This window comes from Falco peregrinus, chromosome 4, assembly GCF_023634155.1.
Source record: "Falco peregrinus isolate bFalPer1 chromosome 4, bFalPer1.pri, whole genome shotgun sequence".
Classification (NCBI taxonomy): domain Eukaryota; kingdom Metazoa; phylum Chordata; class Aves; order Falconiformes; family Falconidae; genus Falco; species Falco peregrinus.
In genome coordinates, this window is record NC_073724.1 from 24,280,878 (window position 1) to 24,295,897 (window position 15,020).

General features: G+C 35.8%; 1 protein-coding gene across 1 annotated transcript in view; it reads right to left on the reverse strand.

The window, feature by feature from the left end:
* PUDP (pseudouridine 5'-phosphatase) overlaps window positions 1–15,020 on the reverse strand; it is a 75,369-nt gene that overhangs the window by 29,309 nt on the left and 31,040 nt on the right. The window contains exon 3 of the mRNA XM_055801140.1: window positions 3,992–4,221. Coding sequence (XP_055657115.1) covers window positions 3,992–4,221 — 230 coding nt within the window. The remainder of the gene's footprint in view (window positions 1–3,991; window positions 4,222–15,020) is intronic.

A 15,020-nucleotide genomic window follows, 5' to 3' on the forward strand; every position in this document is an offset into this window, starting at 1 on the left:
CCCTTGGTGAAGCCACCCTGACTGCTCCTGATGCTCATCCTTACTGTGCCCGGAAATGGTTTTCAGGATTAGTTGCTCCATCACCTTTCCAGGGATCCAGGTGAGGATGAGCAACCTGTAGTTCCCTGGGTTCTCCTTCTTGCCTTTCTTTAAGATAGGAGTGACATTTGCCTTCCTACAGTCTTTGAACACTTCTCCCAGTCACCACGATCAACAGAAGACTGTAGAGAGTGGCCTTGCAATGACATCTGCCAGCTCCCTCAGCACTTGAGGATGCATTCCATCAGGGCACATGGACTTATTAATGTCCAGTTTGCTTTAGTATTCCCTGACCTGATCCTCTTCCAACAAGGGTTCATCTTTCTTGCTCCAACCTTTGCCTCTGGTCTCTGGCATTCCTGATCTGCTACATTCAGCACTTCAGCCTTTTTCACATCCTGTGTAACCAAGTCCCCCATCTGATTCAGCAATGGGCATACACTTTCCCTAGTCTTCCTTTTGTGTCCTATGTACTTATAGAAGCCGTTCTTGTCTTTGACATCCTTTGGCATATACAGCTGAACTCACCAAATTTCACAGTGATGTCATCAATGAAACTCCAATTTTGCCTCTGCAGCTCATTTTAAAGGTTCTCCTAAAAGAAACTCCCATTGTAAAAGTTTGAAAAATAGTAACATACTACGTAACTAATTCTAGAAAACTGTGAAACAACTTACATTCCAAATTATGATCATATAAAGGTAGGAAAATAATAAAAAAAAACTCAAACAAAAAGAATACTTTGACAACTTTTTTAATTGTCTATATAAAATGTATGGAAAAGAACACAATGTTTTGAGTATTGTGACTTGATATTTCCACAATATTCAAGTACACATTGTTTCTACATATGTACAGCTCCAGCCGGTTTTCATACAAATTCCATCTGTGTATTTGAGAGCAGAATTTAGCATATATTTAAAAATAAAATAATTTAATTTTAGTGAAAGACAAAATTTGTAGTATTTAATCTGCAGATCACATTTTGATTACCTGACTGATTTAGTTCATTACTTATATGACAGTTCATTGTTACTAGTGCTGGCAGTTCATATGGAACTTCATGCAACACAAGACAGTAAGACCTCAGCTGAATTTGGAGGTTGTATCTTGTTTGAAATCCCCGTGCTGTGGTTTCATCATTTTGCTTATTAAGTTCCTGGTTAACCAAAGACCGCAAACCAAAAGGTCAACACCTAAGATATTCCCAGATGGACAATTATGACATCCTTCAATGACAGTAAAGCAGACATCATATCTATTTTTATAGCATTTTAGAACTGCCTACTTGTAGGAGTTTGCCTGCACGGCAGATCACAGGCTGGTATGCCACTACAGCTAAATTCTGGATTTGGCCTTGTATGGCAACATTGCATTTTTCGCTTGGAGCAGCAGTGAAGTTTTGAAGCAAATCTGACAGTCCTCAGTTGCTACCTGATAGTTTGTTTTACTAAGTGTTTTTGGTGTGTACTAGGTTGCTTTAGCAGAAAGCTGAAGTGGAAGTTCCCTCCAGGGACATATCAAGTTATCTCCAATGCTTAAGTGGACATAAAGCTGCAAAGAACCTTATACAGCTTTCAGAGTAAATATAATCTAACAGAAAACAGTCAAACCACATACAGGATAGATGTATGGGCCTAAGCACCAAATACATTGCTCTAATAATCTGTTTCTCTTGAGATCAATTACTTCCTTATGCAGACGTTGCCTCTATCTCCTGATATTTTGCTGCAAACTGGCATGTTACTGATTTTTAGCATGAAATCCAAACCTGTAGCTCTATTAGTTCACCACTTGGGACTAAACACTGTGGATGCCAACACTACATTGCAATTGGTCATGAATATTTAAAATACTTTTGCATGTATTATTTTGACTTCCTTCTTCAGAGTTCTGTGCTTGTGCTAAATTCCCGTATTTAGACATTTGTGACTTGTTAGATGCAACAAAAAAAAGTTCAGCTAAATTATCTGCACTAAGGGAATATGAATGCTGTTATATTTCATATAAAGGAAAAGCATGTGTTCAAACATTTATGCTCTTCTTCAAAGAAAGGTTAAAGAAATTTACACAAAACTATCATGAACACTGAAATTTTGTCTAACATACCTTTAAAGTTTAAAATTTTTAAGTGTAATAAGTGCTACTATTATCTTCAAATCTTTTTTCATTGTTAATATGTCTAAGGCTACTTCCTGCTGAATAAATAAAAATATCTGCAATGCAGAATCACTGTTTTTGTTGTTGTTTGCGTCGGGCTTTTTTGTGGTTTTGTCCTTTTTAATTATTACCACCTGGTGACTTTTCTGAAACAAGAGCCATATAAACTAAGAATTTTGGGAAGGCTGCCCCTTTAGATGTTACTATTATGCTCCTCACATTAAATAATAGTTTAATTTGTCATTAACACAGCTGACATTCCATTTCCTTACCTCTCCTTCAGATACAATACCAGTTACGGCCCAGCTTTATACTTTCTGCTCTTTTACTTTCAGAATTTCAGAACACTTACAGACATACCTCCATCCAACTGAAAACCATGTGTTACACACCTCTCATCCTGCTTCACCAAAACCACACCATGCAACATCACAGGAACATACCCTCTTTTTCTGTTCCCTAGACATACAGTTAAGCAAGAAAGAATAATTTTATATGAAAGCAACATTAAGCTGTGGTTTAGGCTTGTTTTCAACTCCTCTTAGTCCCTTCAAAACTTTGGGATGCTTCCCAGTGCTTGCTCTGAACAGAACCTTAACATGTTCAAAACTCATACTACTTGACTCTAAGGTCTTGCCACTCAGACCCCTTTAACTTTGTGATGTACCATACATACAAGGCCTCACACACAGAGTATCAAGAGAACTTCCAACAGCAAAAAAACCCCAACCCAGACCCAACCCCAACCCCAAAACCTCAAAAAACAAATAAACAAAAAAAAGCCAAAATCACTTTGGTTAACACTTCATAGTATGCTACATAGCATCCAACTTATTTTACTTTGTATTCCCAGGCAACGTAAATACCAGTTAAGACTCTGGGTGAGAACTTGAAGTATGAAAGGCTGAAAAATCTTAGATAATCATTCCACATGTATTTGTGTAACCATTTTTCCTCAATAATCCCACTGAGAAAACAGTAATTACAATCTAATCCATCTAAAAAGATGTTTCTTAAAAATTAGTATGTAATGTATTTTTCTGCAGTAATGAAACTCCTAAACTTCAGAACTTGCATTCCACTCAGGACAGACAAGAAGTGAGAAAAGTATTTTAAGGAGAAAGGCATTTTAATTTAAAATAGAAGCGAAGACATTATTTTAACTAACTCTCAATTTATCTTTCAAATATTCTCCCTACAGATTTCAATTTCAGAATCAAGTTTGGAAGGTTTATATATGAAGAGAGAGAAACTGAACACCTCTAGTGTTTGAGAAAGATTGCTCAAATTTATTGGTTTTAAATCAGAAAACAAGAGCTATGATCTCAGAGATTTAGAATCCTGGAGGAAGGAGATGGCTTAGGAAAAATATATGCCCCCTCTACAAAGAAGTATCTTTAATGTTTAGACACTTAAGAGGTAAATCAGCCATGAATGTACGAAAAATAAACTGATCTATGTTTAAGTAACTGTTGCCAAACTTTGAGTAGTGAAGTTCAGCTTGCAGATTTATGCATAGAGAGGAAAATCATTACACTTTCCTATTACTGCACACTATCACGTAGTAAATCAGAGCAATCTGCATTACAAACACTATACGTAGTCGGGGAAAATGATACTTTCCAACAATCTTTTGCTTCAACAGCATAAAAACATCTTTAAAAACAGAGGTTACCAATTTATAATTTTTATATAAAATCTTAAGTATTTATCACATTAAAAAATAATATCCAAATATAGCCAAACACAATATTCGTAACTTTTCAGTTCATTTGTTCCTTCCCCTTCTTACCTTCTCTGGAGGTGCAGGAGGGTGAAATCTCTTTGCACAAACTAGAAATGCATCAGGCTGTGGCTTGCCACACTTCACCTCAGGGTCATCTCCCAACACGATATGATGAAAAAGATCAAAGAATTCTTTGTGTCTGGCTGTTTTCATCTGAAATGTCACTTCAGCTGAGCTAGTGGCAACAGCTATGGGTATGCTGTGTTTGTGTAAATGACGGATCAGCTTATCAACCCCTGCAAGACAAAAATATACATTTTAATTTTAATATATATGCATGTATGTACATATATGTATTAATCCTTACATAAATACAATATATTTAGCAGTATTCCAACAATATTTTCTTACAGAATATAACAACCTCTTTCCATCAGTTAGTGTAGAAAACAATTCTTGTTGTATTTGAAACATTCCTTCTCCACACAAAAATCATGGAACATTCCTCAAAGTATATACTTGTTCAGTCATCAGATGATGCTTTTCTCAAAATATGCCAAAAATGAGATCAACATCATTGCATAAGTATATCCACTAGAAGCTCATAAAGCAATGTCCCCAACTTTATGTATGTTTATTATTTCAGACTCTGTATGTGAAGACACACAAGGGAATATTTTCTTTTATACACAGTTATGCTTCTGGGGAAAAAAAAAACCCAAAGAAATATACTCTTCTCACTGAATGGTATAGTTCTAATTTCTGAAGCAGGTATTCAGCTGGCTTAAACCAGCCCCTAAGAGAGCTCAGTTTCTCTTTTGTAATTACTAAAGCGAGTAACAATGGGCAGAGGCGGGAAGCTGTCAGTCACAACTGTTAATATACCAGAGCTTTATCTATTGATAATGTGAACCCAGAGTAATGAACATCTCAAGCCTAATGGGTAGAAACTTCAATCCAATCCAGTCTTCTAGGGAAGGTTAACGCAGTAAACAGTGAAAACACAGCAGTCCGTGTAAGAGGGAAACCTACTTTATTATTCAGTGCAAGTTTTGAGTTTCCTATGCAGAGGTTTCAATGCTTCTTCACTGCAGCATTCTAAATGTTGGATACCTCTCCCAGGCAAAACAATTAACAGTGTCTAGTGGTGAACAAGAGTGGAGCCCAGTCCTTACAAATTTAAAAGAGAAAATCCCTCCATACATGTAACATCATTTCAGCTCTGCTTCTTGGCATGAATTCAAACTGTGTTGGACACAGGGTGTTAGTTTTAGGTAGATAAGCCTCCAGTTTTGGCTCTTTGAACCAACTTGAGCAGAATTTTATGTTTTCACCTTCCAACTGCATGAATTCTTATCCTACTTTTCATGCCTGATCATACTAATGTAACCTTATTCTCTTCCTCCTGATTCACCACCATACTTAGGTCTGGTCCCTTCTCCCTCAAAACATTCCTACTCCTCATCCATTTAATTCTTTCCTTTGCCAACCCAGCATCTCTGATTTGCATTTCCCATGTGATCCAGCTGTTCTGCCCCATTTTGGCAATTCTATGAACAACAATTTTACCTGCAACACATTTTTGCCAAGTATAGTCATATGTGCAACTTTGAGAAATTATAATTACTGCTGATAAAGAAGTGTGTAGATTAGTAAATAGGTGTATTAACTAACCCATCTATCTCAAAATATGACTTGCAGATGTGGCCCTCTGCAGATTTCTTCTCTATTTTCCAGAATCTAATCAACCAATTGATGACTGACATTTCCAGCTCCATGCTTGAAGACAGCCTTAAATTATAAATACATGCACTTCTGTGATGTTAGACTCACAGCTGGACAGAAATAACAAGTGTTATTCCTCCTCTAATATCAATGCATCACCCATTTAAAAGCCTTTGTATGCCCCCTTAAATAATTATACTAATGATAAGCAAGCGCTTATTATCCCACATGACGCTGCTCCGTCCTCTCACTAAAATATGATACTAAATACAAGTCAACTTTTTATTCCAGATACAGAATATGTTTTCATTCTGAATCATGTGAAGTAAGCCTGTATTAAACTAATGGAAGTACTAAGACCTCCTGATGTAAAGCAGTAGCCTAAATGTCTCTTTTTTTAAAATAAAATGCATTCATTCAATGGAATTTATTCTAAATAATCTGCAACACTTAGCAAGGCTGGCATATCATGTGTGTGGTTGTACAAAGCAGAAGTCTGAAGACCACACAAGTAAGAGTTTTCCCACCTCCTATGCCTTCGCTGATATAGTTCGTTTTCTCTAAAGTTGTGCTCCATGCAAATAGCTAATTTTCTTCAGTCCCACTGCATTAGAGCTTCAGTTCATCTGTCACAGGGCATGTATATTGTAAGTTTCTATTGGAGGTAGCCAGCCACAGAAAAGCGCTGTTGCAGAAAGGTTATTTCTTCAGTGTTCCCTCTTAGATTCCCCCAGCACATCTCATGATTTCAGTGTGTAAATGTGTATGCATGTGTTTACTTTCTCTTTTTGGCTTCCGTCACTACAGGGGAGCAAAAATGCAGCTGTCCCTAACAGCTCCAGAGAGCAAAGATTTAAATTATTCAGAAAATGCACTTTAATAAAAATGTGCCATTAAACAAGTTATTATTTGCGTATGTTTACATACATACATAGCAAGGTAGATTAGGAAAAAAAAATCATGGGGAAAATCAGCTGTGTGGAAAAAAATAAATTGCATATGGAAGAACAGCTGCATAACTTAAGCTCAAGACAGTAGCAATTGAAAAATATTTTCATGCCAGGTTTGTTATTTCTTTGTAAAAGCTATAGATCACAAAATCCATTTTTGTTTGTATCAATTACCACCAGTATAGCTCTAGACACTTTGCCACCACATCAGATTACTGACAGTTATTGTACTAATTCAGCATATAATTCTTCATTAGGAATATAATATCTTTCTTAGTATCTTTCTAGTGCTTTTTTTACAGAAAATATCAACAGAAGGGGAAGTGGGGAACTGCTTTAAAGATCTGCAAGAAATTTCCCCTGGCATATACTTTGTCATTGTATCACCCATAGCTGCATAGATTTTTCAGTCAAATGAAGACTTCAATTACATCAAAAACAACTGATTAAAAACTCAGTAACTATAAAGAAGTACAATGAAAATTTCTATGAATTTGCTAACTTCTAACTTACTTGTAGCTACCATGCAAGGGATCAAGGCCCATCCATCATAGAGGGACCCATCTACTAGGCTTCCTGGGACCATTCTCCACCCACCCTATTGAAAGCTTAGCCACATACAGCAAGTTGTTTTTTTTTGGGGGGGGGTTGTGGTTGTGTTTTTTTTTTTCTTTCAGCATCCTTCATTAAAATAAAAAAAATTAAAAAGATTAAAAGAAATAAGGCTCTCTGGTTTTCCAGCATAAGGATACATTCCTAATGTGGTACACATGCAGTAACAGTCTTAGGCAGTACAAAATAAATTCTTCCAAGTAATGATTAGAAAAATCAGGAATAAATACCCCACATTGCTATGCTTTATTTCCAGAAGTACTTTTCCATTTCAAACAATCAAAAAGGTAAATACTGTTTCTTTTATCTGTTTCTTTAAATATTAGATTTTAGAACAGACACAGAAGCTTACTATATTCTAAATATAATAGTTAAAACACTGGTTGACTACTGGAAAGAAAAGAAGGTGAAATGAACTGTAAGCCGAGTTTAGTTACAGAAGCTGAAAAGAAGGATCAACTTTAAATGTCAGCATCTTTACAATCTAATTAATCACAAATGTCAATGAAATTAACAAATTTTGGAAAAAAAAACCTAACTATATCAACAGAAAGGAGTTATTTTTCTCAGACCACCGACACATTTTAAAGGAAGAGACCAGCATTTTTGTTCTAGATGTTGTAGAAAAACATATATAATATATATGTAAATTTCTTTTCAAAATAAGTAGAATTCTCCATTAGACTCTCAATGTGGTGTTTGTTGTCTTTAGATTCAGCTGAAACCACAGTGACTAACACATTGGATCAACTGACAAACTAAAATTAAGACTTATACTGAACAACAAAACCCTTGGGCTAATTGTCACATTTTCCTTTTCATTGACTAATACAAACATGTACAGCAAGAGTTCAGGCAACCAAATAAAGCTTTGCTAAAATGATCCAGTGATAGTCCCTATCTAATTATTTATATGCAATTACAAGACTGTTTTCGATACAATTTTTTTTCAATTATCACATTTTATAATAAAATGGCATTATTCATTATAAAGTGAAAATCAACAATAAATAACTCCTGAGAGCTAATTCAAATTGATAGAAAACAAAGGGAATTTTTATTTTCCTTTTAGCTTTATACAAACATGAGCTCTGTGACATACAGAATACTTCAGAACAGTGAACATCACATACATTTTTGCTGTATTTTATTTGATACACTTTCAAATTTTCATACCATCCCTTTTCTTGTTTGTCTACCACTAAAGAGAATGCTGTTCTTAACTTGTACCACTTCTGGAACTCCAGATTCGGACCTATTTCTTCTGAAATGGGAGGTAATATAGGGAGATAATATAAAGCTCTTCTGTTTTTTCCTAATATAAGTCCCCAACCAAACTTCTGACTTACAAAGCATTTTTTCCTTTTTCTCTTTTCTTAAAGTGAAATTTCTATGAACATGTTACAGTACAGTATAAGAATGCTTTTCAAGATAGAAAAGAAAGCAATCTCCATCATAAACTGGGCAAATATATGAGACAGGGTAGAGTTGTTCATGCTGTTTGCCACTTCAGCACTGAATCATAATTTCAGTTTCCTCTGTTCACCAGTTGAACTCTTTCTGGTGTTCACGTTTCTGCTTGCAGCTAATTCTTTTGAAGCTTTGCCAGTACCTTAACTTGAAAATCCACTGTTTGATGGTCTTCTAAGCACAAAGTCCTACAGCCTCATGGCTTCAGGAATATAGCTGGCTTGTGTACCACCAGCACAGAGTGCAGGAACAAGGTCACATAAATGCCCAGGCCTACACAGACAGTCCCACTGTCTTTCTAATGTCTGTTTCAGTCCTAAAAAGATGAACATAAGCTATGTAAGGAAAAGGCCTTAAAAAAGAATGGAACTCCCCAAGGCCTTCTCCTAAGCAAAAGCATACACTGTAAATAGGACCCCAAGAAGTGAGCACATTAATATTTACAAGGCAGCTTTTATGGAAGTTCAGCTTCAAAATTACATTACAGAAGCTCCTACCTAACTAAGAAGACCTCAAATAAACAAACAGTGGCATATTCAGTGGCAAATCCTTTCATGAACATTAGAGTGTACTATACCTCCCTGCAACTCTTTAGTCCTTCCTTGGGTGCCACCTAGGTACTAATCACATCTTATTTCTAATTAATAGTATTTTAATCATTATGCAATCCCAGGAAATCACTGGGCTATAGAGAGACTGTGTGTGTGCTATGTCTTTTTTTAAAAATTTTATTAGAAAGTTAACATGTTCTGCTAGGAAGAACATAGAGCAGATACATCCCCAATTTCCCCACCCTCAAACAAAACCCTAAGAGTTCACAGGGGTTTCAATTCTGCACCAACCATCATAGATAATATTCTTTCATACTTTCCAACTAATTTAGCTACAGTGTTAATCAATTTAAGAAAATTTTGAGCAAGATGTAACAGAGAGCATAATATACATTAATACCTTATATTCTTCTAAATGAGTGTTGTCCTTACTCAAACCATTACAGTGTTGGACATCTACTAATCAGAGAAATAGTGTAATGTAAGATTACTAAAGTTTAAGGTAGCAAATGAAAAAAAAACCCAACAACCACAACAAACAAAACACTTTAAATAGAGCACATTCCTTATACTAATTAAATGCAAGTATCAAGTAGCCAGTGGAATCATGTTATACTGTGGACTTCTCATAGATTCTGCCTGTTCATTTTCAGATTGAAGTGCAAGTTCAAGCTAAACTATTACAGAAAGGCAAAGGCTACATGTACAGAAATTATAAAAGCTTTGGATAAACTGAAAATTATAATTTTGTGCCTACCTCTTCATAGGTGCTTCTTTAGAAAGCAAACATGGGAACTCTTTTAAAAAAAAAAACAAACACCAAAATAACAAATGGGTATTTTAAAACTGATATGAAGATGATTTTCTATACCTAAAAGCTTCTCCATAGTTAGTTTAGTTAGTTTAATGAAAGATACTACTTTTCATTTAAGACTTCCTCTCACATAGGCCTCAAATCATGTATTACAGTAACATTACTGCTACCTACAACTGCTGTGTATCCTTGGACATAGTTTGGGGGACTACAGAAATACTTTAGAAGACGTGAGTTATTTAGGACATTTTACTTATTAAATTGTCTTATCCCCCTCTGCAGTTAGTTACGGATAATTTGGTTATTTGTTCAATTAAATTCCTGTACTATTCTCATTTTTTTGTCTGTATTTTGTAATTGCAATAATGTAATTTGGTCTCCAGTTAATTTTAATTGTTGAAAAGATATTCATTCTCCTTACTTTGATATGCTGTACAGGCCACTCTCATCTGACAATTTAATCATGAGTCCTATTAGTCACATTTATTTTATTGTAACTGTATAAGCCAAAGGCATGATTCTCTCCCTAAACTTTTTGATAAAAAATGTGCTGCTTTGAAAAATGGGGTTGGGTATTGAGAGATGCCATGAAGTTCTTTTTAATGGAGAAAAAATCCCCTGTATTTCACGGGCAACCAAATCTTTCACTACTTGCATTTTGTTGTATCTATGTGTGTTTGAGTCTTCTTGGGGGGCGGTGGGGTGGTGTACTTTATTTATTTATTTATATAATCTGAGCTATTTACTCTTGTCCAAAAAAACATTCCTTTTTGTTTTCCTTTTTGTATCATGTTTGACTAGTCCATTAATCTATTACTTCTTCTATCCTGTTTTCCTTCACTGGTGTATGCGCATGTTTTGAGTCTCTTTCCCTGCTATAATTTTGGAGCTCATCTACACTATGTAGCCCATGCCAATATAACAATACTTGCTAAGTCTTGTAGCTGAGATAAAGCATATTCTGCAGAAGAAACAACACAGCTATAGGCTTTTTAAAGAACATTGTCTCAATCAACAGACTTTTGCCCTATGCACTGAAACTTTTGTTGGAAGAACTGTACCATGCTCCTTCTTCACATACTCTGCACACAAATTATGAGCCCAAATACAACTTTACACTCTTTTTGTAGACTTTTAGCACTCCATCTTCACATACATCTATGACAGCATTGCTCTTCGTTCACCACTGTGTAGATACAGTTAGCTTTCTACTCACAGTAATGGCATGAGAACAGAGAACACCTGACCTCTGGGGCACCAAAATCAAAGCTCTTTAGACAACTATACTCTAGTCCACTTTATTTTGGTGTAATCTTACACAAAACAAGCTCTCCAAGAGCATTCAATGTGTATTTGGAAGAAAAGATTTACTGCTGAGAAAAAGACTAAAGGAAACCGAAGTGCTCCATGCATTGTTTAAATTAACTGTATACATGTATTATGCGTGTCTTGATGATTTATGTCCAGTTGAGCACAAATGGAAATCTTAAGGATAAACATAGCCTCTGTATAAAAAGACTGCTCTTTTTCAAAATCATTTACAGTTCCCACACTGAATGTGATATCACACCAAACTTAAAGCTCTTAAAAATTTCATCACTCTCTTTAATCAAAGAAAAGCTAACATTACCACTCAGAGCTTTGTCAAGTTGATTGGATTTCTAGCCAATATAATGGTAAACCTTTAAATTCATAAAAACGATTGAATGGAAAAAAACTCAGCAGCCTCTAAACACTAAAAGCATCCAACAAACTAAAAAAAAAAGTATAATCTCACTTAGAACAAGAAGCAGCTGTCTGTTCACTTAAGTCACAAACTGATTAAAAAATATTTTATGTAGTCTGGTGTGCTACAACAGCTGCAAGCCCATCAGCACAGTGCTATTCATTATCTACACTTGCTCTCAATCCTCAAGTGCATTCAGCATTGCTGCTGTGAAGGTGAGCGTGACAGAGGCGGAGCTTTCCAGCATTTGGTGTAACCGCCATGGAAGCTTTGTCAGCCCTGAACTGGTCAGGCAGTTGGACTAGATGATCGTTGTAGGTCCCTTCCAACTGAAATAGTCTATTCTACTCTATTCTACTCTGTTCTGTTTCTGAATCTCATGAGACTATGGAAACATAAGTCTCAGATCCACCTGTTTCTTTATTTCAGACACTGTTTAAAATTGCTATCTGCAATGGTATGTTATACTTTCACTGAATTACAAAACTGGAGGTGGAAACTAATAACCTAATACTCACTTTGAAAGGTAATTGGCTATTAATGAAGAGTTCTATCTTCTCATCCTATTGCTCTCTAAAAAGTACCACAGATCCTTCTGGTGGCAGAGACTCCCTATTCATGAAATCAATAATCTCATTTTAGTCTGCACATACTGACACATGCATGGCCATGGAAAAAACATAAGTACTAAATTTTACACAATTCAGAACTCCTGTCAACTGTGTTGCTGATTTCCTGATACAAGCATTTTTCAGTTGCAGTCCTTTAGGACTTAACGCAAAGGCCAAATGTTTGAAATCTACCTGACAGCATCATTCTGAGTTTGCAGCTAATTGACTTATCTCTAGGGGTTACAGGCTCACCAAGCCCAGCATGGACTCAATGCTACAATTAAAAAGTAACAGCAAGGAAAAGAAAAGGTAACATGATAGGAAGTCTGTTTAACTGTTAAAGGTACAACATGAATCAAGGAAACAACAACTAAGCAAACTAGACTGCTGGTTGAATAGAAGTGTTCAAGAAAAAAATATGAATTGCCATTGGAACTTGAACTGGTTTTCTTTCTTCTCTTTTTGTGATTGCTGACTGGCTTTACTTGGTACTAAAACTGAGCTATGAAATTACAGCCAGCTGTACTTGAACTGGAAAATAGCTTGCACATCACATTCTGCACTGGCTGAACTGGAGTTGCAACAAAGAAATCTCAGTTATCATGAAAATGACCCAGGAATGGAAAATGTCTGAAAGGTATACACAACCATACAATGCTTAAGGAACTGTGCTTTGTGATGATGATGAGCCACAAAACAGAGACTGCTATGAAGAAACGGTAATAATTTCATAAACCTGATGTGATTATAGTAAATGCTGGCAGCTGTGTAACTCAGAGTCAGGTTTTTCTGGCTTAATGTATATTCTGGGTTTATGTTAAGCAAAGCCCACCTATACATATATAGGTAAACATACATATGCATGGGTTTTCTTCTGGCTCCACTTGCCACCCCTTACTCTTCTCACAATCTACTTCAGTGCAACATAGTACTGCATTGGCAGAAACAGAAAGCCTACTATGTTACTCTTGCAGATAACAATGTCTGACAAATATTTACAAAAGCTGCACCAGTGGCAGCCTTGTCATTTTGTCAGTGTTGTCTTGGATTAACTTATTTCTCCACTGAATCAAAACTAGTCTTCTCTAGGATTCTTTCCGAACTAAAAATAAATCTAAAATATATAAAACTAACTCTGAAAAAATCTCAAATAGTTACCAGAAAATTCCCTATTAGAAATTGATATATCCTCTTCATAGACAAAAATCTGTATTTTTGTACATTTTTGATGTACTAAAGCTTGTCAGTCAATTCAGTCATACTGAAATAGTCAAAATTCAGTCTTCAGCCACTAATGTCTCAGAACTGTTGTACATTAAGTGGCATAGCTATGACACAGCCTGTCAGACAAAGCACTGCTTTGCCAATCATGTATTCATACAACTTGTATTTCATCCTTAACTATCACTAATGACCTATCAATTACCTGATTTTGGAATTAACAGAGTTATCATTGCTGGCAAAAAACATGTGCATAGCTCATTCTACATCCAGAAACAAGTGCTGTTTTTGCTTAAGTCACTTTTTCATGTATCATTGGTCATCATTCAGCACTGTTCTTCAGCAAACCAAATTTGAATCTTACTTTTTGGAAAAACTGTAGAAATTGATTGAAAAATAGAACCCCACCTGCCTATTAACTGTCAAAAGATGGCCAGAAACTCAGCACATCAGAGCCATCTTATGTCATTAATAAATGTGACAATTAACTTTCACTTTACTCCATTTACCTGTAACTATCTGAAAGATCAGTTTACACAGATAACATGCAAAACTCCAAATGTCACCACAGTCTTACAAAAAACCTGCATGAAGTTCATTCTCTATTAAAGAACATTAAGAGGCCGTAGAATAAATCTACAAGGATTATGTTAATAAATATCCTCAGAAGATACAAAAGGACAGAAGAAAAGTATCAGATTAAAAAATCTGGTTGTCAGACTGAAGAACAGGTCAGTCCTTAAAGAAACTAAAGAGTAGGTAGCTGGAGCCATTTCTATCTTGTTAACTGACATCAACTTAGTTTTTCTCAAAATTCATGGCAATTCAACTTGTTTCTCATATGCTACTACCAAGTAAAGTACAGATCCCATTACTTCAGTGACCAAGGCTGCCTTTGCTCCCTGCAGTGGCCAGCGAGCATAAAATATTCAAGTTCACATCAATTCTGCTTTAGAAAATAGCCTGAAGAAAGTTATCACATGTATTTAGTTGAACTGAAAAGATAATCAGTTGAACAATTCTGGGGATGATAAAAGTGTTTATTTGCTTGTCCCAGTAAGGATTTTGCTTGTTTCATCTACAATAGCCCAGCTCCAGCAAGCCCAGAATTCACTTTTTGAAGGCAGGAACAGTGCAAAACTTCATCTTTCCTTCAGCTAATCTGTTCCATCACCTCTCTGCAACTCTGTTGAAGCCAGCTCAGTCACATTATCACAAGCCTCAGCAGGCAGAGAATAACCACTTAACGGCATCTACTACCTGTGCTGTTACATTACAGCAACTCTTCTCTGTGCCTCCTAACACTTCACCCAGTCTGTCCATTTGATATTTTTTAAACTCAGGCTAGGTTTTGGGGTTTTTTTTGTTTGCCTTCTAAAAGATATAGCTGCAAAGTTAGTCCTGGAAATTTGATG